The sequence below is a fragment of the Thalassophryne amazonica genome, chromosome 19, assembly GCF_902500255.1.
Source record: "Thalassophryne amazonica chromosome 19, fThaAma1.1, whole genome shotgun sequence".
In the NCBI taxonomy this organism is placed as follows: Eukaryota; Metazoa; Chordata; class Actinopteri; order Batrachoidiformes; family Batrachoididae; genus Thalassophryne; species Thalassophryne amazonica.
In genome coordinates, this window is record NC_047121.1 from 52,545,742 (window position 1) to 52,570,948 (window position 25,207).

General features: G+C 41.3%; 2 protein-coding genes across 3 annotated transcripts in view; both read right to left on the reverse strand.

Annotated features, from left to right (window-relative positions):
• Positions 1–16,753, reverse strand: part of cd109 (CD109 molecule) — a 57,028-nt gene extending 40,275 nt beyond the window's left edge. Inside the window, exons 1-15 of the mRNA XM_034195114.1 lie at positions 16,674–16,753; positions 13,880–14,031; positions 13,759–13,787; positions 11,545–11,781; positions 11,340–11,459; positions 8,635–8,674; positions 6,828–6,909; positions 6,640–6,739; positions 6,435–6,552; positions 4,376–4,485; positions 4,058–4,249; positions 2,358–2,462; positions 2,167–2,229; positions 1,306–1,476; positions 1,052–1,204 (exon numbers count right to left, since the gene is read on the reverse strand). Of these exons, the coding sequence (XP_034051005.1) occupies positions 1,052–1,204; positions 1,306–1,476; positions 2,167–2,229; positions 2,358–2,462; positions 4,058–4,249; positions 4,376–4,485; positions 6,435–6,552; positions 6,640–6,739; positions 6,828–6,909; positions 8,635–8,674; positions 11,340–11,459; positions 11,545–11,781; positions 13,759–13,787; positions 13,880–14,031; positions 16,674–16,753 (1,752 nt within the window). The remainder of the gene's footprint in view (positions 1–1,051; positions 1,205–1,305; positions 1,477–2,166; positions 2,230–2,357; positions 2,463–4,057; positions 4,250–4,375; positions 4,486–6,434; positions 6,553–6,639; positions 6,740–6,827; positions 6,910–8,634; positions 8,675–11,339; positions 11,460–11,544; positions 11,782–13,758; positions 13,788–13,879; positions 14,032–16,673) is intronic.
• A 5,271-nt stretch (positions 16,754–22,024) lies between these two features.
• si:ch211-195o20.7 (cytospin-A) overlaps positions 22,025–25,207 on the reverse strand; it is a 48,030-nt gene continuing 44,847 nt past the window's right edge. For both annotated transcript variants that reach the window (XM_034159522.1, XM_034159521.1), the window contains exons 10-12: positions 23,584–23,700; positions 23,434–23,493; positions 22,025–23,316 (exon numbers count right to left, since the gene is read on the reverse strand). In XM_034159522.1, coding sequence (XP_034015413.1) covers positions 23,227–23,316; positions 23,434–23,493; positions 23,584–23,700 — 267 coding nt within the window. In that variant the 3' untranslated portion in view covers positions 22,025–23,226. The remainder of the gene's footprint in view (positions 23,317–23,433; positions 23,494–23,583; positions 23,701–25,207) is intronic.

Sequence of the window (25,207 nt, forward strand, 5' to 3'; positions counted from 1 at the left end):
TGTCTGTTTTTAATGCAGTGCCGCCTGAGGGATCGAAGGTCAATGTTGGTTTTTGGCCTTGTCGCTTACGTGTAGAATTCTCCAGATCCTCTGAATCTTCTGATTATATTATGGACTGTAGATGATGGAATCCCTAAATTCCTTGCTACTGAACGTTGAGAATCATTGTTCTTAATTTGTTGGACTATTTTTTAATGCAGCTGTTCACAAAGTGATGATCCTTGCCCCATCTTTGCTTGTGAACAGCTGAGCCTTTTGGGGATGCTCCTTTTATACCCAATCATGACACTCACCTGTTTCCAGTTAACCTGTTCACCTGTGGAATGTTCCAAACAGGTGTTCTTTGAGCATTCATCAACTTTCCCAGTCTTTTGTTGCCCCGTCCCAACTTTTTGAAACGTGTTTGCAGGCATCCATTTCAAAATGAGTAAATATTTGCACAAAAACAATAAAGTTTATCAGTTTGAACATTAAATATCTTGTCTTTGTGGTGTATTCAATTGAATATACATTGAAGAGGATTTGCAAATCATTGTATTCTGATTTTATTTACATTTTACACAACGTCCCAACTTCATTGGAATTGGGGTTGTATTTGTTCATGTTACTCTGCACCATCCAAACAACAACAGTATTTTCTGAAGGTTTAGTTATATTTAATGGTTAAGTTTTCTTTTTCAGGACCGCTGTGATTGTTTTGATACCCTTTATTTGAACCCAGCTAGAAAAATTTTGGTTGCAGTTCCCCCAGTATTGCATATTAGTGACAGACTATCATGGTATATGTGTGTGTGTGTGTGTGTGTGTGTGTGTGTGTGTGTGTGTGTGTGTGTGTGTGTGTGTGTGTGTGTGTGTGTGTGTGTGTGTGTGTGTGTGTGTGTGTGTGTGTGTGTGTGTGTGTGTGTGTGTGTGTGTGTGTGTGTGTGTGTGAGAGAGTTTGTTCCACACTACTGTCAGACTTTCCAGTTGTGCTTGCTCTTCCATCAACTTTTTCCACCAAGACAGATTTTCAGTGTTCCACTTTAGGTTTTGGTAAATCACAGAGACCTACCTTCAGCAGTTTCATGTCCTGATCCCCTTCTGGAGCTTCAGTATCTGTCGCAAGCACCATGATTCCCACGTAGGACCAGGGTTCAAGGACAGTCAGAGTGAGAGTCACCTCCTCTCCAGGTTGGACCTTGTCACTGCTCCACTTCATATGAACCTGAGGGAACCAAACATGCTATTACAGGCACAGCCAGAAGAATTCAGCGCAATACCATAAAACAGAGAGTGAAAACAAACAAACAAAAAGAACAACTGTACATGGTTGGTTTCATGGAAGGGTACGTGCACCGTGTCACTAGTGACCTCCCCATCTGGAAGGACACAGTAGATGGTGAAACAGGACATCGGAGCCCAGGATGTGGTTGGGTGTAGAAAAAAGGAGGAGGATGTCTTTGTTCCAGCATCCACCACATCACCTCCAGACTTCACCTACAAACCGACACAGAGGCGACGAGCAACATTAACCCTTCAGCCAGAGACACAATTATCATATTTAGTCTTCACAATCGTATTTGTGTGAATATTAAATTATAGTGTGTTGTATTAGATAAAATGTGACTTGCATTAGTAGAACAGTTTTATTTTGAAAAGGTACATCATTTAATGTTGTTTCCTTTGACCTCTGACCTACAAAAGACAACATGTTGGTGAGTTTCTTTACTTTTATTTTGTTGAGAGGGGAGGAAGATGCTGGATGAAAAGATGGAAAGAGAAATACTGCAAAGTGTAACAAGGTCTAACAATATCCCTCAGTCCAGGGTCATAATGACTGTTTGGTTTTATTACATGGATCCACCGCAAACTATTATTATTCTTATTATTCTTATTAACATTATTGCCCTGTGACTGCTGGGATTGGCTCCACCCCCATGACCCTTAAATGGAGTAAGCAGGTATAGAAAATGGATGGATGGATTACTATTATTTAATAGAATATTTTATAATTATTACTGACTGTCATTATGATATATATTTGTATGAATGTGTGTGTGTGTGTGTATATATATATATATATATATATATATATATATATATATATATATATATATATATATATATATATATATAAAAGAGAGAGAGAGAGAAATATGTATACAGTATATATTTTGGCAAACACACCACATAGTGAAAGCTGGTTGCTTGAAACGTTTTCTCCACTTTTATTTCAAGTTGTGATTCAACCTGTAAAGTAAAAATAAGAAGTGACATTTTCCTGCATAAACAACAAAATGAATGAAGAAATGTTTATGCGTATTGTAAAATATTTCAGATGTATTACAGGGCCACGGTAAAAACTATGGTCTTAGTACCTGTGCAGGTAAATTGCTGATTGGAGAGATCTGTAGGTATGAGCCACTAGGAGACGAGTGGGTCTTGTGGAGCTTCAGCGTCTCTGTGCTGGATTCATATCTGGCCTACACACACAAAAACACAACGGATGTACCAGTGGCTGAAAAGATGTCACGTATCTCAGTGCTGAGAGTTCTTCAAGGTAGAATAAAACCTCACCAGAACATATCTGTGAGGAGTATAAAAACAATGGACCTTCAGACATCCAGGTGGAGATATCTACAGTCGATGGTCGATATCTCTATTAGTGTAGATGACTCCATATCTATAGACATGGACTTCTTGTTTTTGGATCCGTCCCTACTCATGCAGGATATCTGTTCAGCTTGAGAACCGATGGAGTGAATGTACTTCTACTGACAACCAAACAGGCTCATTCAGGAGAACAGCAGAAGACATTGTTTGTCCCAAAGTAGGACATTAGCTGTGGCCTTCTTGGTGAAGGCCGACTGATGGGAAGCTTGTCCATCTGTTTTAGAGAGATCTTCCTGAACCATCTGACATCTGTCCTTAGAATTTTGCAAAAACATCAACATTTCACCTGTCCACCAAGGAGACCACTGACCCTCTTGGTGAGGTGACATGAACCCATCTCCAGGACAGCCATGACAGTTTTTCGACCTGAACAGTCCTGTTTAGTTGTCATTAGACACACTCCCCCTCCGCAGGGTTCTAACTTGCATTTCCAAACTAGGTTACTTAGATAGATTTTTTTTTTCTCAATCAAAATCAGCCGAAAATATGATGAACCTGAGCAATTTGGGGAACGCTGGCAGTCTAGAAAAACCCTCTCTAGATGTAAACATTGCCTCCTGTCTATGTCTTGAAGTACAACGAGTGCCGTCTTGGCCTTAGACCAGGACTAGCAGGATTAAACCGCCGCAAATGGGTGGTCTAAATTTTAGACCTCTGGACTAGAGTTAGACGGGTTGGACTTGCCCAGTCTGTCTGTCGGGGTCTGACGGGGGGGGGTTTGGTTTTCTGCTTAGCTTTGTTCATGTATGCTTTTCCTTGTGGAAGGTGTCTGCTGTTTTTTTTTTTTTTGCACTCTGTCTCTGGCCACGCCCTGTTTCCGGCTCTTTCCATGCACACCTGTCCTAGATTTCCTGATTAGGTCTCAGGAGTATATATGCTCACGGCTTGTGTCTGTTCCTCCCCAGATTGATGCGCCCTGTGCCTTCTATCCAGCTCTTGTGCCCATGTTTCCTTGTCCTGCCTGCTTTGCGTGTTCTCGACCTCCTGCCTGCCTGTTTCGACCACGATTAAGCCTGATGATTATTGTACTGCTGCTGTGTGTTCTGGACTGCCTTCCCGTGTACCGATCTCTGCTTCTCTCATTAAAACCCGTCTGCAACAAGAGCTATCTTTGTGAGCCCTGCATTTGTGTCCAGCCATTCCAGCCTGTCACTGTCCCTGCTGCATGCCACCATTCTTTGTCTCAGACTATTTCCCAAACTGCTGCTTCAGAAAAGTGGGTCCAGAAGTCTACATAAGACATCTAGCTGCTTTTACCTCAACGTTTGCTCTCCGTCGTGAGGTTTCACCAGTATTTAACATATGTATTTACAGCAACTGAACCTTCTCAGCCGACGAGCAGCCAAACTGCAGAACACTGTCTTTGCCTCCAGGACCAACATTCCACTTAGAATGAAATACTCACATGGATGAAAAGCAACACTACTTCATCGTGTAATCTGAACTTAATGGGGACGTTCCCGTCCTCGGGCACTGGGAGCGTCACCGTAGCAGGTTCAGCATCCGTGTCGGATGTTCTCTGTGTGACTTTAACCTCAGCAGGGTACTTCAGATCCAAAGGGCTCAAAGGTTTCCTGTCATACCTGGAGATCCTCAGCTGTGAAATACAAGCAGAGAAGATGGCGCTATTCTTTGAAATAATAGTGCAACTAAAAAGAAACAAGTTAAGTAATCAACGCACGTGATGATAATTACATATAAATTCCAGGTAGGTTTCACTCACTGTTGTTGTGAAGTACAATGATGGCTTCAGCGTACGTGGAAAATCATGGAATTCCAGCTGGAACATATTCTTCAAAAAGTGCACTTCAACTGTTTTGTTCACTTTCAAACCTTGGGTGAAAATAAATAGTAAATGAACTGCATCCATACAGCGTTTTTCCATCTGATGTAGATGCTCAAAGTGCTTTACAATGAGGCCTCACATTCATACACAGGCTCATATACAGATGTCAGCATGCTGCCGTGCTGCACCAGGGCCTTTCTGGTCTGACAGGGACTTGAACCGAGTATCTTGTCTCATGCCGCTGCTTTAAAGTCTACACCATCACCTCATCAGGACTGTAAATCGTTTCCACCATGAGCAAAGGTTTTGTTGTTTTAGCTGAACATTAATCCTTCAGGTTCTGATACTTTCTGTTTTACTGTATCGACGTGATGCTAACCTGTGATCTAAGGTGAAGACTAGTTGTCTTTAGTAGTAGGTCACTTCGGAGGATCCTTGGGTTCCTCTGAATTGACTCTGTGTCAAACAAATGGTTACTTCAAGACACACAGATGAGGAGTATCACTTGCAGGAACATCTACTATGACATTTTGGCCATGTGTTGCAATTCTTGAGGCATGATCCAATATGTAGGTGCCTCAATGGCTCCACAGCCAACATATTGGTTGCTGGACAACCAATATGTTGGAAGTCCAGCAGCTACACTGTCAGTTGGGAAGTAATGTCTCACATCCTTCCATGCTTCCTTTTTTCCTTCTTTTGGTCTTTGATGCTATTGACTGCTTTAATTAAAGACAATTAAAGCACTGGTTGTGCTGGTTGTACTGGTAACCAGTGTAGCCAGTAGTGCAGCAATCACACATACACTATGCATGCCCGTATATAGAGGGGGTTCAACCGAACCCCCCCCCCCCCCCCCCCCCCCCGAGAATTCTGCTGATTTTTTTCTGATCTGGATATCAACGTTATGTATTTTCTTTTCATTGATAATAAGCAACAAGCACTAACTGTTACACAGCTATTATCACACACCCTCAAGTTTCAATTTCCTCTGCCAGAGTAATCCCTTAAGCGATGAAAGGGGAAACTGCTAAATAAACTTTTCCCATGGGGGTTGAGAATTTTTGCTCCCTGGTCCCTATCCTCCTCTGATATCAAACAGATTAGTAGGCTTGTAAATACCCATGCAGACACACAATTACACTTGTCTGGTTTGTAAAAACGTTTGTATGTATAAGCTGACAAAATAAAGGGAGCTTCTCCTTCCTGTTGCAAATACTGTAAAGGTGCAAATATTCACGTGGGATTTATTATGTGAATTTCGCGAGTTAAACAAGGTCACCAAATTAAATACCGTTATTTTAATACATAACGTACATATACGTACATATTCATAATGTAAACGCGAATATTAATACCACTAAATACGAGGTCTGTTAGAAAACTATCCGACCTTTTTATGTTTTGCAAAAACTATATGGATTTGAATCATGTGCGCTTGCATCAGCCAAGCTTGAACCTTCGTGTGCATGCGTGAGTTTTTTCATGCCTGTCGGTTGCGTCATTCGCAACCGACAGGCAGGTATAAAGTTTGCTTTAATGTTATCTTGGTTCTTCCTGGGTGGTTCTTATGGCAACTGATCCAATCCCAAGCAAGGACTATTTGTATATAAAAATGCATTTCCTAAAATGATACATTTTGGGTTTCAAATGAAATTTATGTAGCTTTTTACCCCTCAAAATCCTCAAAAAGCTTCTGCTTCGGGGGGCTTCACCCCCCTGAGCCCCCCACGAGGGCGTTGCCCCTCGACCCCATTGGGGGCCCCACTGAACCCCCAACTCAAGGATTTGAACCCCCCCTTTCACATTCCTATATACGGCCCTGCTATGTACAAAATCTTACACCCTGGCAATGCCCGTGTAGCCCCCTAGTTATAAACTTCATTTTAAAAATGATTTCATACATAAGAATTATGTCACATATTTATGGAGCAGAGAGCAAATGGCAAAAACAGTGTTTCTTAAAAGGAACTTTCAAAAACATCCTCTAACTCACTTTGATGAATGTCAGTGACGGAGACTTGAACATAGACAGTGACGTCACTGTTGTCTGATGACGTGTGCAGAACCTGGAGCTGATCTCCACTGAAGAAAAACTGCGCTGACCCAAAAATCTGAAATAAATCACATTGAGCACTGGTCAGTGGAGAAGGTCTAAAATACTGGCTTCATTCTTCTCGGGTTCAGCAACAAAACGTCACCTCTTTGCTTTGACTTAGTGAGAATGGAGCACTTGGGCCGTCCTTAGAAAGACTGATTAAAATATTTAATGTTCCCTCTAGTGGCTTCCCATTAATGTACCTAAAAAAAAAGCACATCATTGATGTTGTTTTGGTACGTCCAAGTGTGACATGATGGACATGTAATAAAGTAAAGTCGGAGCACTCACAGAGCTCTGACGGTTCCAGAGACCTGATCTCCAACTAGAACCCGTGGAGTCACATTGACCAGAACTTCAAAGGGAGGTGGTTCTGTGACAGCAACCAGGAAAACATCTGAGAAGACTAATCACAAACTACAGTACGTCACATTAACTCCTGATAATGACTAGGAAAACTTGTACTTGAGCAAAAGGAATCGTTTGGAAAAGGATTCCCAGTAGGACACAGATCATAACTGGGTTCAAGCATGCAAAATCATTTTCAATGTGCCATTTTCATAAATCAAATGTAAATTGAATGTTCAGGTTAAAGATGTAGCCCCTTTAATTTTTAACAAAATTGACTGTGTTGAAATGTAGTTGGTACAAAGTTCTTTCTCTTCTGTGGTGTATCACAAAATTACAGGTAATTTCATTGCTGGTAAAGTGTTTATTTTTTGGGTGGGTGGGGTTCCAAATAAGGTGTGTTCACTCTGTGAAGTCTTAAAAATGATATAGACTCAATGTCTATATCAATGTCAAGGTTTTGAAAACTATGAAAATTCAGACTTCCAACTAGGAAAACTATCGTCCAGTAACACCAGGATATAACGGAGTTGTTTTTCCAACTTAAGATAAATGTGTCTCAGTTAGATACCAAACCACGATTCAGGAAGGTGTAGCAAAGGTTCACTTTTTTAGCCACAGACATTTCAAATGTTCTGTTACTTGACATCATAACATCACAGCATCATATTCAAGATTATACAAAACAAGTTCAAATGAATAAAAATCAGGTTACAAATATCTTTTCTCTTGGTGTCTTTTTAGTTTTGTTAATCTGTGTTTTTACTGTGAAGCACTTTGGACACTGTCCAGCTGCTGTAAAGTGCTCTATAAATAAATGTTGATTGATTGTGGTGTGGTAAAATATGTGCCAAAATGCAGGAAATTGCATCTAAAAATTCAAAAATTTAAATTTTTGAATTTTTAGACCCACTCCCCCAGTTGTGCCTTACTCGTTTGTAAATCCACCCCCCCACACACTCCCCGCCGCCACTTTAAAAAATCCTGGCTCTGTCCCTGTGTCCAGCAGGTAGCCGCCAAAACCTTCATGTGAAATATATCCAGATTTTATCCTGAGTTCTTCCCAATGGGATCTCTGGTCTGCCGTGTTTACTGGCTGGGCCATTCAATTTTGTTTTATTTTTTATTTTTCGTTACTTTCAGTTGCAGTTGTCCGTTTATCATGTTTCTTCAGCTCCATGAAGTTAACATGAGCCAAGTTTGTCATCTGAGGTGTCAGAAGAGCCATGTGCGTCAACCAAGTATGTCTTGGTGTCTTGTTGCTGAATTTTAACCCACCTGGGTCAAAATCCTAAACTGCCTCCAGACAAGATGAATTTTCTTCATACTGGTGATGTAAGATAATAAATTCTTTACTTAAATACCAAGAAACAAAATTATAGTGGTGCCAAACAAAATAAATTGTTATGACCTAAATGATAGAAAAAAGGGATTAGATCTTTATTCCTGATGGAGTTTGGTTTGGTTGCAGTTTTTCACAAGACAGCCAACTTAAAATGACATGAAACCAACATTCCTACATCATATGGATTTTTGTCACATTGTCAAAGAATTTCTTTGCCCTGAATGAGGGCGCTGTGCTGCTGATGTGTTGCTTCATCTGTGTTTAATGTTAATGACAACTTTACTGTTGAACTGATATACACAGAAATTATATGAAGAATGTGTTCTTCTGTGTTACTGTATGAAAGAAATCTAATCACAAACATAAATAAAAATCTATATTGCAATAAATATTGAGCTCTGTTACCATAATAATCCACAGTGAATGTTTTCTCATCAGTAAAACCCTGAAACAAAGAGCAAAGAACAGAAATGACACTTTTCTGTAATTCTACAACTTGCATTGTTAATATAAATAAATTATACACACAAACACACACACACATACAGTAGTGTTCAGAATAATAGTAGTGCTATATGACTAAAAAGATTAATCCAGGTTTGAGTATATTTCTTATTGTTACATGGGAAACAAGGTACCAATAGATTCAGTAGATTCTCACAAATCCAACAAGACCAAGCATTCAATTTTGTGTAACAAAATTGACGAACTCACTGGCTGAATGACTTTACTAATAGTCCAATTTCATAGCCTTAAGAGTGTGCATATCATGAATGCTTGGTCTTGTTGGATTTGTGAGAATCTACTGAATCTACTGGTACCTTGTTTCCCATGTAACAATAAGAAATATACTCAAAACCTGGATTAATCTTTTTAGTCACATAGCACTACTATTATTCTGAACACTACTGTATATCAGTCTAGGGGTGTAGCAATCTATTGTGAGCACGTTGGGTCCAACTCCTCAACTTGGCCTGTCGTCACAGCAATGCAACAATCTGCAAAATCAAGCTGAAGGGGATTACAACATCATGTCCATTCATTAAAACAAAACACTCAGAATAAATACAAATGAAAACAAATGATTGCTGGCAGTTGAGTGGGCTGCTTAGTGGAACCTCCTGAGAATTTGTGGGATCTCCAACAAGTTGCTGGACATCACGCTGTACACTGTGACTACTGTGCAGATCAGGAAGCGTGTCTGACTTTTCAGTGCATTCTGCTCATCAGGAATGTTTTCTGGTTCCTACACTCTGCTCAGTGTGTACATGGCCTGAGTTTTGGATCAAATCATGGGTTCAAGGAACAACTTGGATGCCTTTGTCAGGAGAGGAAAGGTTTCCTGACTTCGACTTTGTGGAATCAACAGATGACCTGATTTAGTCCGGCGGCTAAGGGACAAATTTTAGGGGAATCATGCACTTTTATACAAAAGCGCCAAAACTTTATCAGAGGTACTTTATAGTGTCCTGAAGTATATAAGATCGGGAGACATTGAATCCATAAACGTCTACACTCTAAAAACTTGGGTTTAAGAGAATAACCATTTTCAGCCTTCTACAGCATATAATTCATGACAAACTCTTATCCAAATGTCTTTTTAAGTTCATAATATAAACTTGAAGGTTATGAAAAATGTATTAAGGCTAAGTAGGGATGCTTTGAATGTACTTCAGTGTGCTTACACTCTTAGAAAAAGCGTTAATCTAGGGAAAGTGACTAAATATTGTCTAACTCATTGTGAATATCAATATACCTATGCAATATAGCTGTTTGCGAGCATAGGGCAAAGGAAAGATGCTACTCATGCACTCTAACATACGTATTTACACTCTAAAATAACAACAGTGTTTGAACGGAAAGAAATGCTTTTTTATTAATTACAAGAAATCAATTTTGTTTTTATGGCCATAACCATTATTATTATTGTTGTTGTTATCATTATTATTTTATGTTATTGGTATTAAGACGATTATCACCATATTTTCTAACTGAAAACATTGTAAATACCTGGTTGGCAAACTTCCTAGATATGCACAAATGTTTAATGACTATTTTTAATGAACTACTCTCTACAGCTTTCATGCTAGGAAGATCACAGTGACCTAATTTTATGTCTCAGAGGTAGAGGCCTGTTAAAGATCCCTACAGGCCTGAAACGAGTCCTGTACCTCTTTCCATTTTGAAACATACAACCCTGCTAATGTATAAGGATGTACGACGACGTATGACGCCGCACGACGGACGATACATGATCACATAAGCTCAGTATAGCTTTGCACTAGTTGCAGTAGCCATTCTCTACAGCTTAACAATGTCCAATCTTGATCACTGGCCCCTACATAATAACCATATGATCATACTGTCATATGAATAGCAAAATATACACTGTATTATAACCATGCAAACACCCTTTTAAAAAAAAGCAGGATACAGGGCTAAAATCAAATGTCTCCCGCTTTGACATGACTTAATATAACCTAAAGAGTCCCTGGACAAAGTTTGGTGCTTTTGTAAAAAAGTGCAGGATTCTATGCCTTAACTGCTGGACTAATTTTAGCAATTGAGAAGTTGAGTGAGGAGTTGGAGTATCTCAGTCATCTACTGCTGTGTATCAATACTAAGATCCAGGCTTTTCAAGACTTCCTGATAGTGTCAAAACCTGTCAAGAGATTCCTTTTTTCCAGCAGCGACATTTCTGTCTCTGAATCCATGATGTCTGACAATGAGAGACGTTTAGGAAAAACTCGTGCGAGTCATGAGGTCCCCAGAAAGAGGTCCTCAGTGATTCTGATACCTTTAGAGGAGAATGAAGGTCCAAGGATTTAAGGCAGACTCGTTAGCAGACTTTTAATGAGCCTTTCGTTGGATTCAGGTGTGTTGGAGCAGGGAGACAACTAAGAGTGTCAGAAATATGGCTCTCGAGGACCGAACTTGGCCACCCCTGATTTAAGGTATTGGTGCTTGCTGTCTAATTGTACAGTTATGAGACTTTCAAACAGTGTTATGAGCTGGCTACACTGTTACACCCCAAAATTTAAACAGCAGTATATAAATCAGCACTGCAGCATGGAACCAAATAAAAATGCATTTCAATGATTGATGCGTACATTCACAGTGGCTGTGATCATCCACTGTCCAAGGGAAGCAGTCTGGGATAAGTGGAAGTCTGACAGCACGATTCCTGAATTTTTCCTGGGCTGGATATCGACAGTACTTCCACTGGGATCCTGCACGAAATAAAGGAACATCAGTCAAACTTCTCACTACCACTGACTTTGTAGGCAACAATGCCTTCAGCTGAGTGAGACGTACCGTTACAGAGACGTCCACGCTGCCGCTGTAAGGTCGATTATCCAACTGAACACAGACAACTCTGAGTTTGACCGTGTCTCCGGGTCTGTAATTTGATCTGTCGGTTTGGATGAAGGTAGAGATGCTCCTGAGGTTGAAGATGAGGGAGGAGGTGTTGGTGAAAATAAGCTCATCTCCCTGGTAGCCACTCACTGTCAAGTTAAAGGAGGAACCCTGATCTATAGAACCTCCAGAAATCTGGACAAAGCACAGACATCATTTTATTAAACACACTTAATTAAGTCATCTTAATTTGAATTTTAACAGTTAAGAAGCTGAATGTGATCTGAGTTGTATCCATCACATGGCAACCAAAAAAAACAAACAAACAAAAAAACAAAAACAAATCTAGGACTTTATATAACCTGTAGGTGGCAGCATTAAAAACTGTCCATGTGAGACCTGTCAACATTATGTGACAGCGTGGACGGACTCTAACACCACACTCAGTATGAAGAAAATGCTCGCCATCTGTGCAAATTTTGATAGGATGGGTGCCACTATTAACATTTATACCAAACACAAAGGAAGACAAAGAGCAAGCAGAGATGACAGAGGCTCACTTCATAACATCATCCACATGGGTTGCTGTGGTGTAGTTGTCCTGGTAAAGAGACATATTTCTGCCAACTGGATGCAGATTAATAAGTTGATCCAGATCTTTTCATACACAGTGGTGGACTGATTAGGTAGAATCCTGATCCAAATCCAGCAATATTGATGGTAACTTGAGCTACAGTGGCTCATCATAAGTCATATCTCCAGAAAACAGCGGCCAATATGTTGTCAATGGCTCAATGTAAAAGAAACCTTTATCATTCTAGATCCATGTCTTGATCCAGGTGATCTTGGGCATAGATTGTACCAATGTGTAAAACTACACTACAATATGTGTGTGTGTGTGTGTGGGGGGGGGGGGGGGGGGTGTAGCCAAATGACAGGTGTATGGAGGTCGGGGCCAAAATGACAATAATGAGCCGATCTTTTAATGGCCACAGTGATACCCGTTAGAGTTCAGGCTTTACCTTCCCCTTTCCTTGTGTGCCTTGTTAGTTTCTCTTCTTGGTGTGTCATGTTTGTGTAAGTCTGTCTCTGCGTTGCTGGACGGGGACCCTGTGTTCCCTCCTACGGCCTGCCCATCTGATCCTCAGCAGCTGCTGTGTCTGCTCACCTGCAACCAATCTGAAATCAAGCCACTGCAGGATTTAACTGAGGTTCAGACATTCAGATGCTGCCAAAATGTCAGTCTCCACTGTGGTACTGACGTCTGGGCCTCATCCCTAAAGATGTTTCATGTTTTGTAGTTTTGGTGTTGTTTTCCTGAAACCTCTGTTTATCTGTTCTCACTGTGCTTCAGATCCTCAAGACTGATGAAGCATCTCGTGCAAGCACACAAACAGACAGCATGATCAGTTAATTGTAAACAGGTCTATATACTGTTAGTCTGACTTTTACCTGCTCTGAAAAATACTCAGAAAGAGTGCCAGCTGCAGTATACTGTATGACCACATTGGCACTCTTTCATGAACATGATCCATCTGATAAATGCCTCATTGCTGAGAACTGGATGAGACCAACGTGGCCACCTACTGTAACACCTGACTGTGGCAGATATGTTACGACAGGTCAGTCACGTAGAGCAGCTAGCACTGTAGACCTGTGCTTGATTCCAAGTCATGCTTGGACAAGACACTTCAGCCACACTGTCATCGTTGCCCCCCACCCCCCCAACATGCAAATGGGTATCAGCCTTGGCAGAAGTAACCTCTGATGAACTGGCATCCCACCCATGGGGAGGAGTAGACTGTCATCTGCTTCATACTGCTGTATCCAGGGATAAACCCCAAACCAATGGGCCTCAGGAACTGTAAAGGATTTACTTCTTCTTCATAGGACAAAGCAAACAGGAGAAACAGACAGGCAACACAGGACATACTCCTTCAGGTCAACCAATAAGGATGTACCACACTCCCTCATGGATTTTTGCCAGGCAATCCCCAGAGCAGGTCTTTGAGGTGGCAAATGCAGCAGCATCACTGAGACATGTTCTCCAACCTGATCTGAATCGCCCCTTTTGTTTCTGTAGTTTGACTAATTTGTTAATCAACTGATAGAACGGTTTCATTCCATCACTGCAGTATTTTTCTATGAGCTAAAGCAATAAATAATACTCACAGGAGGGAGCGTGAGGAGGTCAGTAGAACCTGAAGAACGGAGAAATAGGAGAAATATATTCAATTTAACAAAAAGGCAGATGTGACATCACCCTTAAACGCTTTCATAATGTCAGTTTCACCTCCTTGGAAGTCTTGTTCCTGCTCCACTTTGATTTTGCCGTTGGTCACTTCAGCCTTCAACCTCACAGGGGTGTCAGTGAGGATCGTAACAGCCAGCAGAGTGCTTTTCCCAGCATGCAACACTTCTGGACTTGAGATCAGGAAGAACACCCTAACAGGTGACAAACCACCAGGAAGAACAAAAAAAAATGAGAAGACAGTTTCCTGCACAAAAGAAGTACTTATGATGATACCGATTCAGTTTAAGAATGGTCTCGAACACATAATGTCACAAAAGCCAATGAGATCGCCGTTTGTGTTTCAGTTTAAGGGCCCTGTCCCACTGGCGTTTAGGAAGATTTGCGTATGGATTGCGCACAAAATTGGCCCATATTCGCCAAACATCCGCAATATCCGTGTAACATGCCTGTATGAGTCGGCCGTCATCTGAACATGCCCGTGATCACCCGTAGAGGCACAGCCACAGCCAGGATTTTTGAGCCGTTCAACAATCTGAATGCGGATGACATCTGCCTTACATACTCCATATATACTCAATTCATACACAATACATACTCACTCTATGTGCTGTATATCTGCCGTTAACCACTGATATCTGCAACTGACTGGGATTTGCGGCTTGACAGCGGACCGGGACAGTGTGTAAAATGGATATATATCATGTCCACATCACAAACTAAAATATGTTGTAGCGAATGCATACAAATTGGCCAGGAATAAAGCATTTTTGTTACATCTGCTTTGCAGCTGATTTGCGGACAATCTGTGAATGCATAACAAACACGTCACGTAAACCCAAAGTACTATATGTGGCAGAAAGAGACATACCTGCCAGTCAGTGCCGGTCCGGCTGTTTAGATCCACAAAGACGTAGCTGCTGCAATCCAGGACTTTTGTTTAACAGCAACAAAAGGAAGAGTTGCTGTTTAGACAACTCACGCTGAAGTCTGTTTTCTGTGACACTCTCAAAAAAAAAAAAAAAAACACCATCTCACACCCCAAGCGGCGTCCCCCCTCCCGCTCCCCAAACTCATGAACAGTTAAACCTCGCATTACAAAATGAACATTAACTCTGTGATCAACTTACAGAGGCTGTATTGTTGGTGTGAATAGTGATGCCGGAAGGAGTGAGTGCACTTATTTTATGACCGCAATTCAGATGCCGTGCACATGCAACACATGCACGATGCATTCATAATACACCTGTAATACTGCCGTGATAATCTCAATGTGTCGGATCAGTTTCCTCACTACATGTGTTATGTAACCGTGATTGTTCATCATATATTTGCTATATATTATTAATATATCCGTAATTCATACTGGGACATTTGTCATTTTTGGCCATTTTTGTTGTGGACGACAACAAACGCCCCTAATTTGTATACTCAATTCATGCGCAATTGATCCTCTCCCCAGTGGGACAGGGCCCTAAAGTCTAATTCACTGTTAGGAATTGAGGAAACGTATGAAGAATAGATATGAAATTTTGATATATTTCATGTACGTTTTTGTCCTGTACAAGTTCTTTTCTCATTTGTTAAATGGGTTCTTTGTTAGCTGATGTCCGGCGAGTCCATTGGGAATTTTTGTCCGTACTCAAAACTTTGAATGGACATCAGACAGAAAGCTTCATTTGTTTACCGTTTTGTCCTGTACTTGTTCATTAGCTTGTTTGTCTTCTGTTCAGTGCCGCACACTTGCATTTGGTGGTTGTCCACTCATTCCATCACAGCCCCAAATCCACCAGATACTGACCGATTAGACAATTTTTTGCCACAGAACAAATTATTTTCAATCCATTACTACTCAGTATACACAGTGGGGCTGCTCCTGAAGAGCGGCGTGCGCTGGAATCTATTTAGATGGTAGATTCAAGCCAGAGGTTTTCTGGCAAAGAAATGTTTCTGTGCGTAGAGCATCAAAGTGCACAGCAGATTTTTTTTTTTAAGACATATTTGAATATTGTGCTTTCTGCCACCTCACAATGCACCAACATTGAGCCTGTCTGCACCCGCAGGCGTACAGATGAGCAAGTACACTCAGCACTTACACTTGTATGCTGGCGGGGTGTGAAAATCACAAGCATTAGCTCGCAGCTAGCAGTGAGACTTGCACTGCGCCCAACGCTGCTTTGCACCCACCGGGTGAAGACTTGGGCCCAAAATCTGATAACATCATTGTAACGTAAAGCTACAATATGCAAGATTTAGTGTCATCTTGTGGTGAGGCTGTAGACTGCATTGTGTCATCCCCAGTCCTAATTTTGTTTGGCTTCACATTTTCACTACTTTAGCTTCACACTCCTTGACCTTCTCTTGTGATAAGCAACATGTCTGATCCTACGTCTTAAAAAATTGAGAGTTCTCAAACGTGTTCACCTGCGCGAGCACCCGGTAGAAAGTGTGTAGGGGAACAATGAGAAAGACAGTTATGTTCCCTTTGGGCACCTGAACACGCAGCCTTCATGAGGGGACCCACACCCACGTAGATATGAAGGACACATTCTAATTTTATAAAAACACATTGATTCCTTGTTGCACGTAATTAAAGACTAATGAATGGTTATGAATGCTATAACCCATTTCTGCTAACAAACACCCCTAAATCATACATACTGTAGCTTTAAGCTTTCCTCTTTAGCAAGATATAAACGTTATTTATCAAATAACACAACCAAAAATATATATAATTCCATGCAACACTCATCCAGTTTCATGCAAACCACAGTACACGACACCTTTAGCAAATCCTTCAGTGACACAGTTTCATTGATAACAAACCCCAAGTTACCTGGATGGTTTCTGAGTGTCAGCCAGCTCAGCAGAACACAGGACTCCCACAGACACCAGCAGGGTCCACATCCCATCCATGACTCTGCTGCTTGCTCTTCTCTCAGTTTGGACCAAAAATGAACAGCAGCAGCCTCAACTAACACGTACCTGTGACCAAACCACATCTACTGTCCCAACGTCCCTCGGGGTCACTTGGTCACACACTCGTGTGTTATTCATTCCGCACAAAGAGAAGGGGCTGCACACACTTTGCCCACAGGGATGCGTCTCATCTGTCTATTCAGACAGTTCTCACGCTTGGTAAACAATACAGTGACACACGACACTGAATCTATACTGAGACACAAATATGTCTCCAGGGTCTAATGGAATGCAAACCTTCATGTAATGTTTGACACGAAACCAACTACAATTTGTGTTGTAGATTGATTTGAAAGATGGCTTGTTTTCCTAGACCTGCTTGTTTTTTTGTTTGTTTTACTTATCTATTCAACAAAACTGTTTTGTGTTTAATCTATTTCACATTTGGTGTCCCACAAGGATCAGTTCTAGTTCCGGTCCCGTTTTGGATGCGTGTGGTTCCACTATTTTATACCATTTTAGCACTTTATCTAATTTAAAATAATCAAAGATCTTGTCATTGTTAATCTCAGTAGTTCTAAAAAGCTTCTCACTATGCAAATGACTCTGTTCATCCATTTTTCATTTACTTATTTGGGGCAAAGCTGCAGAGGAAGCTGGTGAAGACAACCCAGACATCTCTGCAGCCAACTTCTTGAAGTTCTTACTGGAACAACAATACTAGGTATTCCCAGTACCGACAGGATATACAACCCCTGGCAAAAATTATGGAATCACCGGCCTCGGAGGATGTTCATTCAGTTGTTTAAATTTGTAGAAAAAAAGCAGATCACAGACATGACACAAAACTAAAGTCATTTCAAATGGCAACTTTCTGGCTTTAAGAAACACTATAAGAAATCAAGAAAAAAAGATTGTGGCAGTCAGTAACGGTTACTTTTTTAGACCAAGCAGAGGAAAAAAATATGGAATCACTCAATTCTGAGGAAAAAATTATGGAATCACCCTGTAAATTTTCATCCCCAAAACTAACACCTGCATCATATCAGATCTGCTCGTTAGTCTGCATCTAAAAAGGAGTGATCACACCTTGGAGAGCTGTTGCACCAAGTGGACTGACATGAATCATGGCTCCAACACGAGAGATGTCAATTGAAACAAAGGAGAGGATTATCAAACTCTTAAAAGAGAGTAAATCATCACGCAATGTTGCAAAAGATGTTGGTTGTTCACAGTCAGCTGTGTCTAAACTCTGGACCAAATACAAACAACATGGGAAGGTTGTTAAAGGCAAACATACTGGTAGACCAAGGAAGACATCAAAGCGTCAAGACAGAAAAAGCAATATGTCTCAAAAATCGAAAAATGTACAACAAAACAAATGAGGAACGAATGGGAGGAAACTGGAGTCAACGTCTGTGACCAAACTGTAAGAAACCGCCTAAAGGAAATGGGATTTACATACAGAAAAACTAAACGCAAGCCATCATTAACACCTAAACAGAAAAAAACAAGGTTACAATGGGCTAAGGAAAAGCAATCATGGACTGTGGATGACTGGATGAAAGTCATATTCAGTGATGAATCTCGAAAATGCATTGGGCAAGGTGATGATGCTGGAACTTTTGTTTGGTGCCGTTCCAATGAGATTTATAAAGATGACTGCCTGAAGAGAACATGTAAATTTCCACAGTCATTGATGATATGGGGCTGCATGTCAGGTAAAGGCACTGGGGAGATGGCTGTCATTACATCATCAATAAATGCACAAGTTTATGTTGATATTTTGGACAATTGAAAGGATGTTTGGGGATGATGAAATCATTTTTCAAGATGATAATGCATCTTGCCATAGAGCAAAAACATTCCTTGCAAAAAGACACATAGGGTCAATGTCATGGCATAGGGTCAATGTCAATGAGCAGATCTGATTTGATGCAGGTGTTAATTTGGGGGATGAAAATTTACAGGGTGATTCCATAATTTTTTCCTCAGAATTGAGTGATTCCATATTTTTTTTCCTCTGCTTGGTCTAAAAAAGTAACAGTTACTGACTGCCACAATCTTTTTTTCTTGATTTCTTATAGTGTTTCTTAAAGCCAGAAAGTTGCCATTTGAAATGACTTTAGTTTTGTGTCATGTCTGTGATCTGCTTTTTTTCTACAAAATTAAACAACTGAATGAACATCCTCTGAGGCTGGTGATTCCATAATTTTTGCCAGGGGTTGTATAATCCCAGGCGCTAAGAATGATCGGGGTCTATCCCAGAGGTAGGGCTGGAATGGTTGTCTGCCTAGATGGTTGCTGTCCAGGAGTTAAGGTGGTTCTGTAGTGTGGTGGATGTGGCAATGCTCCTGACCTGACCTACCTCAGGGTCTCCTCCCAGTCTGAGGTGCCCAGATCACCTAAAGATAGTGGCAACTTGAGCCTAGAACCACCTTAACTAATTACTTTTCCTGCACCAGAGCAGCAGATCTATTCTGATCTCCTCATGATGTCTGAAACAGTGGGCCTTGTCCATCTCATTCTGTTGGTTACTATCCAAAGTTCATGACCACAGTTGAGCCATGAAACATAAAACAGACTTTTAAAATGAAAGTTTTGCCTGCTGGTTCAGCTTTCTTCACCAAACCAGCACAGTGCATCGCCTACGTTACTGCTGATGCTGCTACAATTCTCCTAATCCATGTCCCCCCTCAATTACGGGCAGGATACTTGAATTCCTTCACTCAGGGTAGAACTTCACTTCAGACCCAAGGGGCCAATTTGCAGCGTTCTGGCAGAGTACTATGGTCTCAGACTTGGAAGTGCTGCTTCATACTTGGCTGTAAACAGCAGTTAGAGTCTGAAGAAGCAGTCAGAACTAGATCGTGGTAAATGGACTGCATTTATATAGAGGTTTTCTATCTGCATGAGAAGGTCAAAGTGTTTTACAGGACACACACCGATGTCAGGGTGCTGCCATGCAAAACACTCACTACACACCGGGAGCAACACGGGGGATTAAGGACCTTGCCCAAGGGCCCTCAGTGATATTCTGGTCAGGCTTGGATTTGAACCGAGGATCCTCTGGTCTGAAGCCCAACGGGGGGCCCAAAGGGCCGGTACTCCATATTCCCATGGTAGCCACTATGGAATTAGGAACCACAAAGGGAATAAGTCTCAAGGCGATGTTGTGCTGTCCCCAATTGTGTATTCATACTTTGGTACATGGATGTCAGCAAAATACAATCAATAAATCGACCCCATGATGCCATGAGACACTGATGCAGTGCTCCTCAAAGTCCACAAAACCTGTCGGCTGGCTCGCGGACTTCCCAGGATGCCTGTAAAGGTAAAGACGTGCAACATATCAAAGAACCAGTGTCTCCAAAACAGAACTGCACAATTAGTGATGAAAATAGCCACACAAACAAATGAACATTGACCTTAAGGATGAAACATGACAGTCATGATATGTGCCGCCTTTTCTTCACCAGCAGGTGGCAGTAAAGTCAAGTCTTTCACTTCAAACAAGCCCACAAACTTATGGCCGAGTTCCCTTCAACATTTTCATTACAGTGCAACTTTGCAACTGTTAAATGTACGTAAAATTTGCAAATAACGCATACTGTAAGAAAAGTGGACACTATTCTTAATTTTATATCAACATTTTATTTCTTTGGCATCACAGTTTTTGACACAAGCTGCATTATATAAACATGTTTTATTTTACAAATATGTGTCTTCATCGGATATTTGGCACAGAGGACTTTGACAACACCAACTGTTTGGTTTTATATATCTTCTTAATGTGTATGGATACAGGTTTAACCCGGTGAAATGTGACATAATGTATGAAGCTTTGTTTGCATTTGTATCCTAAAAACCACTGAGACTGATCACTCTGAGATTCCCTCACAGGAATTTTATGGAAGTTTATATTTAAAAACTGCTGCATGAGCTCTGTCATGTCTGTACGTCTACATTCTGACATAACAGCAGTTCTAGAAAGTATCATTGTTCAAACAAAGTGTATATTTACAGAGTGCTACAAAGAACCAGATTAAATGAAAAATCCAGCAAAGCAAAAAATGCATTTCTAAAAGTGGTGAAATCATTTTGTGTAATAATTATTTATGTGGAAATGATTGTTGTACAAAAGCTTCAGATATCTGTCGCTGAGAAAGATGATGAGTGGAGGCAGTTTGAAGCAGAAATGAGGTGATATAATCGTTGAATCGCTGCTGACGCTCAGAAATGACGCATGCACAGTGAAGGCGGGGTGATTTTTTAGGGGGACCGTCCAGTCTGTGACACCATATTAGCTTTTCAGCTAACTTTGCAAACCATTAGCAGACCTATTTAAATTTAGTTCTGCTAATTTTAAGTGCGCTAATGGAATGAAGTTTAATGGTCAAGAAAGTTTGTAAACCCCAAAATCATCTTATTTTATTGCTAACGTTTATGCAGTATTTAGTTTTTGGTATGTATTCTCGAGGTCGGTGCCCACGTGACGTGGTAAAGTGGCCAATCCGAAGGCGAGAATTTGTGCTTCCGTGACTGGCCACTCGGTGAAAACACACTGTCTGTATCCTGTTCTGTTGAAATCAGCTGGTTTTTTATTGTCTCTAACTTGCTTCTAGCGGCCAGCTGACCGCTCTAACAAATCATGCTATTTTATTACTATTCATGGGTTTGCGAAGCATTTATTTATTGTATGGACGAGGGTAGGCTGAAAAGTTCTAAGGCTCACTATAATGCAGTTAATGCATTACTCCTTCATGGGGAGCCTTAGAACTTTTCAGCCTACCCTCGTATAGTATAGAGGGTTTTCAATCACGTGACCGATTTGCTGCAGGACAGGTGCCGTCTCCATTCTAGATTACAAGGAGGCTGGCGCGTCATAGAAAAATGGAGAGATTGTATGGTTATTATGATGCTTTAAATCCTCAAGATAAAGCTAATTATCATGATAGATGTGTAGCAGTTGGTTCAGTGGATCCGTATCTTGTACCAGATAGTGAATTTAGTGGTGATGTAACGAACTGGCCAACAGTGTCACACTGCGATATTGTGAACTAGGAAGCTGCCGACCAGGTCAGCCTCGCCGGCCTCCTGCAGAGCATCACAGCGGAGCTCTGAAAGCGGAGGTGGTCTTGAGGTCCTGAGCGATTTCTCTCACCAGGCGCTAGAAGGGCAGCTTGCGGATCAGCAGCTCGGTGCTCGAGGACCACAATGTAAATAAGCATCTGTATTGGAAGCGTTCTTGTGTTATCCTCAGCGGTATTTTTATGTATTCTTATATAACTTAATTGCCGAATAAAATAAGATAAATTCTGGTAACAGTGGATTTCTGTTAGCGGCGGATCTCTCTCAGCGCCACGGTGCCGTGAGGCTTCTTCACACCGTCGACGTTGAAGCTTGTGCAGTTGTTCGGCAAATGCACGTAGCATATCACAGCGGCCACCGCGTCGTAATCCAGAATGGCCGCGGGACACAAAGTGACGTGACTGATACGTCACATGAAAACCCTCTATAAAGTCATTCTCTGTGCTTACCAGAGTACTTTCCTGCTGTAGCAGTTAGCTGCGCATCCCAGTGCTAGCCTGTTAGCCTCTCCCAGCATCACTGAGCTTAGCCACAGTTACTAATCTTAGCGCAGCAGCAGTCCAGTATGTTTTTCTTCACAGATATGGTAAGTTCCAGCTGTTCCAATTTGTTGGCCAGTGATCTTACATTTGTGATGAAAAAACTTGTGCAGCTCTTTCTGTTGCATTATCCAGAATTAGCATTAGCTGTGCTTCCCATCTCACTTTTCGGGCAGGGACAGCAATCAGTGGATCTAATAACGGTCTGACTGAATACCGTCACCGTATTTGTGGTTGTTAAACTAGTAAAGTGATGTTTGATAGTGAATGAAATTGATTTTTTTAAACCAGTTTATTAGTTTAGCATTACTGCAAGTTAACTTTTCAGTTAGCGGATTAGCAGTTATCAAAGCTAGCTTTTCGGTTAGCTCTGCCCGCCGCGGTGTAAAAAGCAGACGAAGATGACAGCAGATAAAAGCAGGTAGAGTTTGAGATCTGCGCTCAACACTGTGATATGAAGAAGTACCAGTGCGCAGACTTTAACACTAACTCAACCTGTACATACGTTAGCTTCTTCAAAGAGGTTACCTACACATCCTCTGATATCAGACAGGGGATAACCTTTACCCAAAACACTACAACATGCAACTGTTTGATTCTTCATCTGCAACAACTAATCTCTAAGTATCCGAAGACATGATCAGAACATTGCATTTGTTGTCCAAAATCCCTCAATTGACATCTTTACGGTGTAAAATCACGAGCGTAATCACATTCTCACTAGCCGTAACACCTGGTTTTTGGGGGGTTTTCAGTCACTGTGAAGATCCACTTCAGAGCTTTTCCTCGGATCAGTCTTGATGGAAGCACTGTGGGATGATCTGTTTGTACCTCCAGCAGTCACATCTCAAAGTGGCGGTAGATGTTCTCTACGTAGCTCAGGACTCTTTGCCAGTCAGGTCCTCCTGCTCTCAGCATCTCTTCTACAGTCTGTTGAAGAACCAAATGTGAAATATTAACCTAAACCACATCAGCCACTGTGAGGTTTGACATTAAGATCTACTGTGAAGTCATTTAATTTAGCGTTTGTTAACCATGAAGGCTTACCAAGGATTGTACAATCCCAACAGTCTCCCCTGTTTTGAAGGCTAAACTAAGATTCTCCCGCTAAAACGAGAACAATGGTTAAGTTAAACACTATGAGCCATTTGGAGGTCTCTACTGGAACCTGTGCTGGGAACAAGGAACAGTTCCTACCTTGTTCTCTGGACTGAGTGTGCAATAAGGGATGTGCGAGGGGAGGTAGGTGTGATAGACGGCACAGAATGCAAGACCATCAGCCCAGCTGCTGCTGAAGTTAGTAATGTCAATATTCTACGGGAAGAGGGACGACAAAAACGAACAAACAGTTTTTTTTTTAAAATGGTCAAACTGTAACATTTTGCATGTCAGAATTTTCAATTTTAAAATTCTGTATAAAACCCAAATATCAAGATGTTACAAAAATGTGAAATATGAAAATCAAGCTGCTTTCTGGGAATATTAAAGTTGTTCTGAAACCGTCTGGTCATGTTTCCTGGAGCTATCATGGCAGCGTGATGGCGTCCATCAAAAACATGGCAAATTAGTAAGTCTACACAGCCTCGCATTTCTAAGATCTTTTTATTTTCAGTCAAAACCGATAAAACGTAACAGATAAAAACAGTGTCCAACAGAAATAAATTGTATTACCAACCCTGGATTTCCCTTTTCTTGTAAAGTAAGTAAAGGTTATTATTATTATTATTATTATTATTATTATTATTATAGTAGCCACTTCATGAAGGTACAGCGAACTGGACACACCCTCCACTGACTGCCGTACCTGTGACCGCTGGCCCCTCATTGGGGGGGACTTCAACAGAATTGTGGTTACAGCAAATTTTTAATGGTAAAATAAAATATGACCAGATTTTGCTGTTATTGTAATTCCATTACCAAAGAGCTGCTGAGCTGGGATTTTACAAAAGATGTACGAGGTCTATTAGACAATAAACCGACCCTTTTATTTTTTTTTTTAACTATATGGATTTGAATGACGTGCAATTACACCAATCATGCTTGAACCCTCGTGCGCATGCGTGAGTTTTTTCACGCGTGTCGGTGACGTCATTTCCCTGTGGGCAGGGCTTGAGTGAGATGTGGTCCCGCCCTCTCGGCTGAATTCCTTTGTTTCACACGCTGCTCGAGACGGCGCGCGTTGCTTTATCAAAATTTTTTCTGGACCTGTGAAGAATATCCGAGTGGACACTATTCGAGAAATTAAGCTGGTTTTCGGTGAAAAGTTTAACGGCTGATGAGAGATTAGGGGGTGTTTCTGTCGGTGTAAGGACTTCCCACGGAGCGGGACGTCGTGCAGCGCTTCCAGGCGCCGTCGTCGGCCTGTTTCGACCTGAAAACATCCTAATTTAAGGCTTAATTCACCCAGGACGTCGTGAGAGAACAGAGAAGATTCAGAAGAGGCCGGCATGAGGACTTTATGCGGACATTCCACTGTTGAAGGACATTTTTTAATGAAAGACGTGCATGCAAATTCGCCGAGTCGTTTCCGTGACGACTCGGCAAATCTGTGTGCGCCGCGACAGGAAAAACACCTCCGTGTTGAAAACCATTTGTAAAATTCAGGTGGCTTTTGATGGCTTTCAACAAGTGAGTAACTGAGAAATTGTTTAACAGCTTGGGCATGTTCCAACTTGCCCGTTAAGGTTTCCAACGGAGGTGTTTTTCCTGTCGCGACCCCCCGCGGTTGGGTCCGGCCCGACATGCGACTCTGCCCGCACGTTCTTTCATTACAAAATGTCCGTTAACAATGTAATGTCCGAATAAACTCCTCATGCCGACT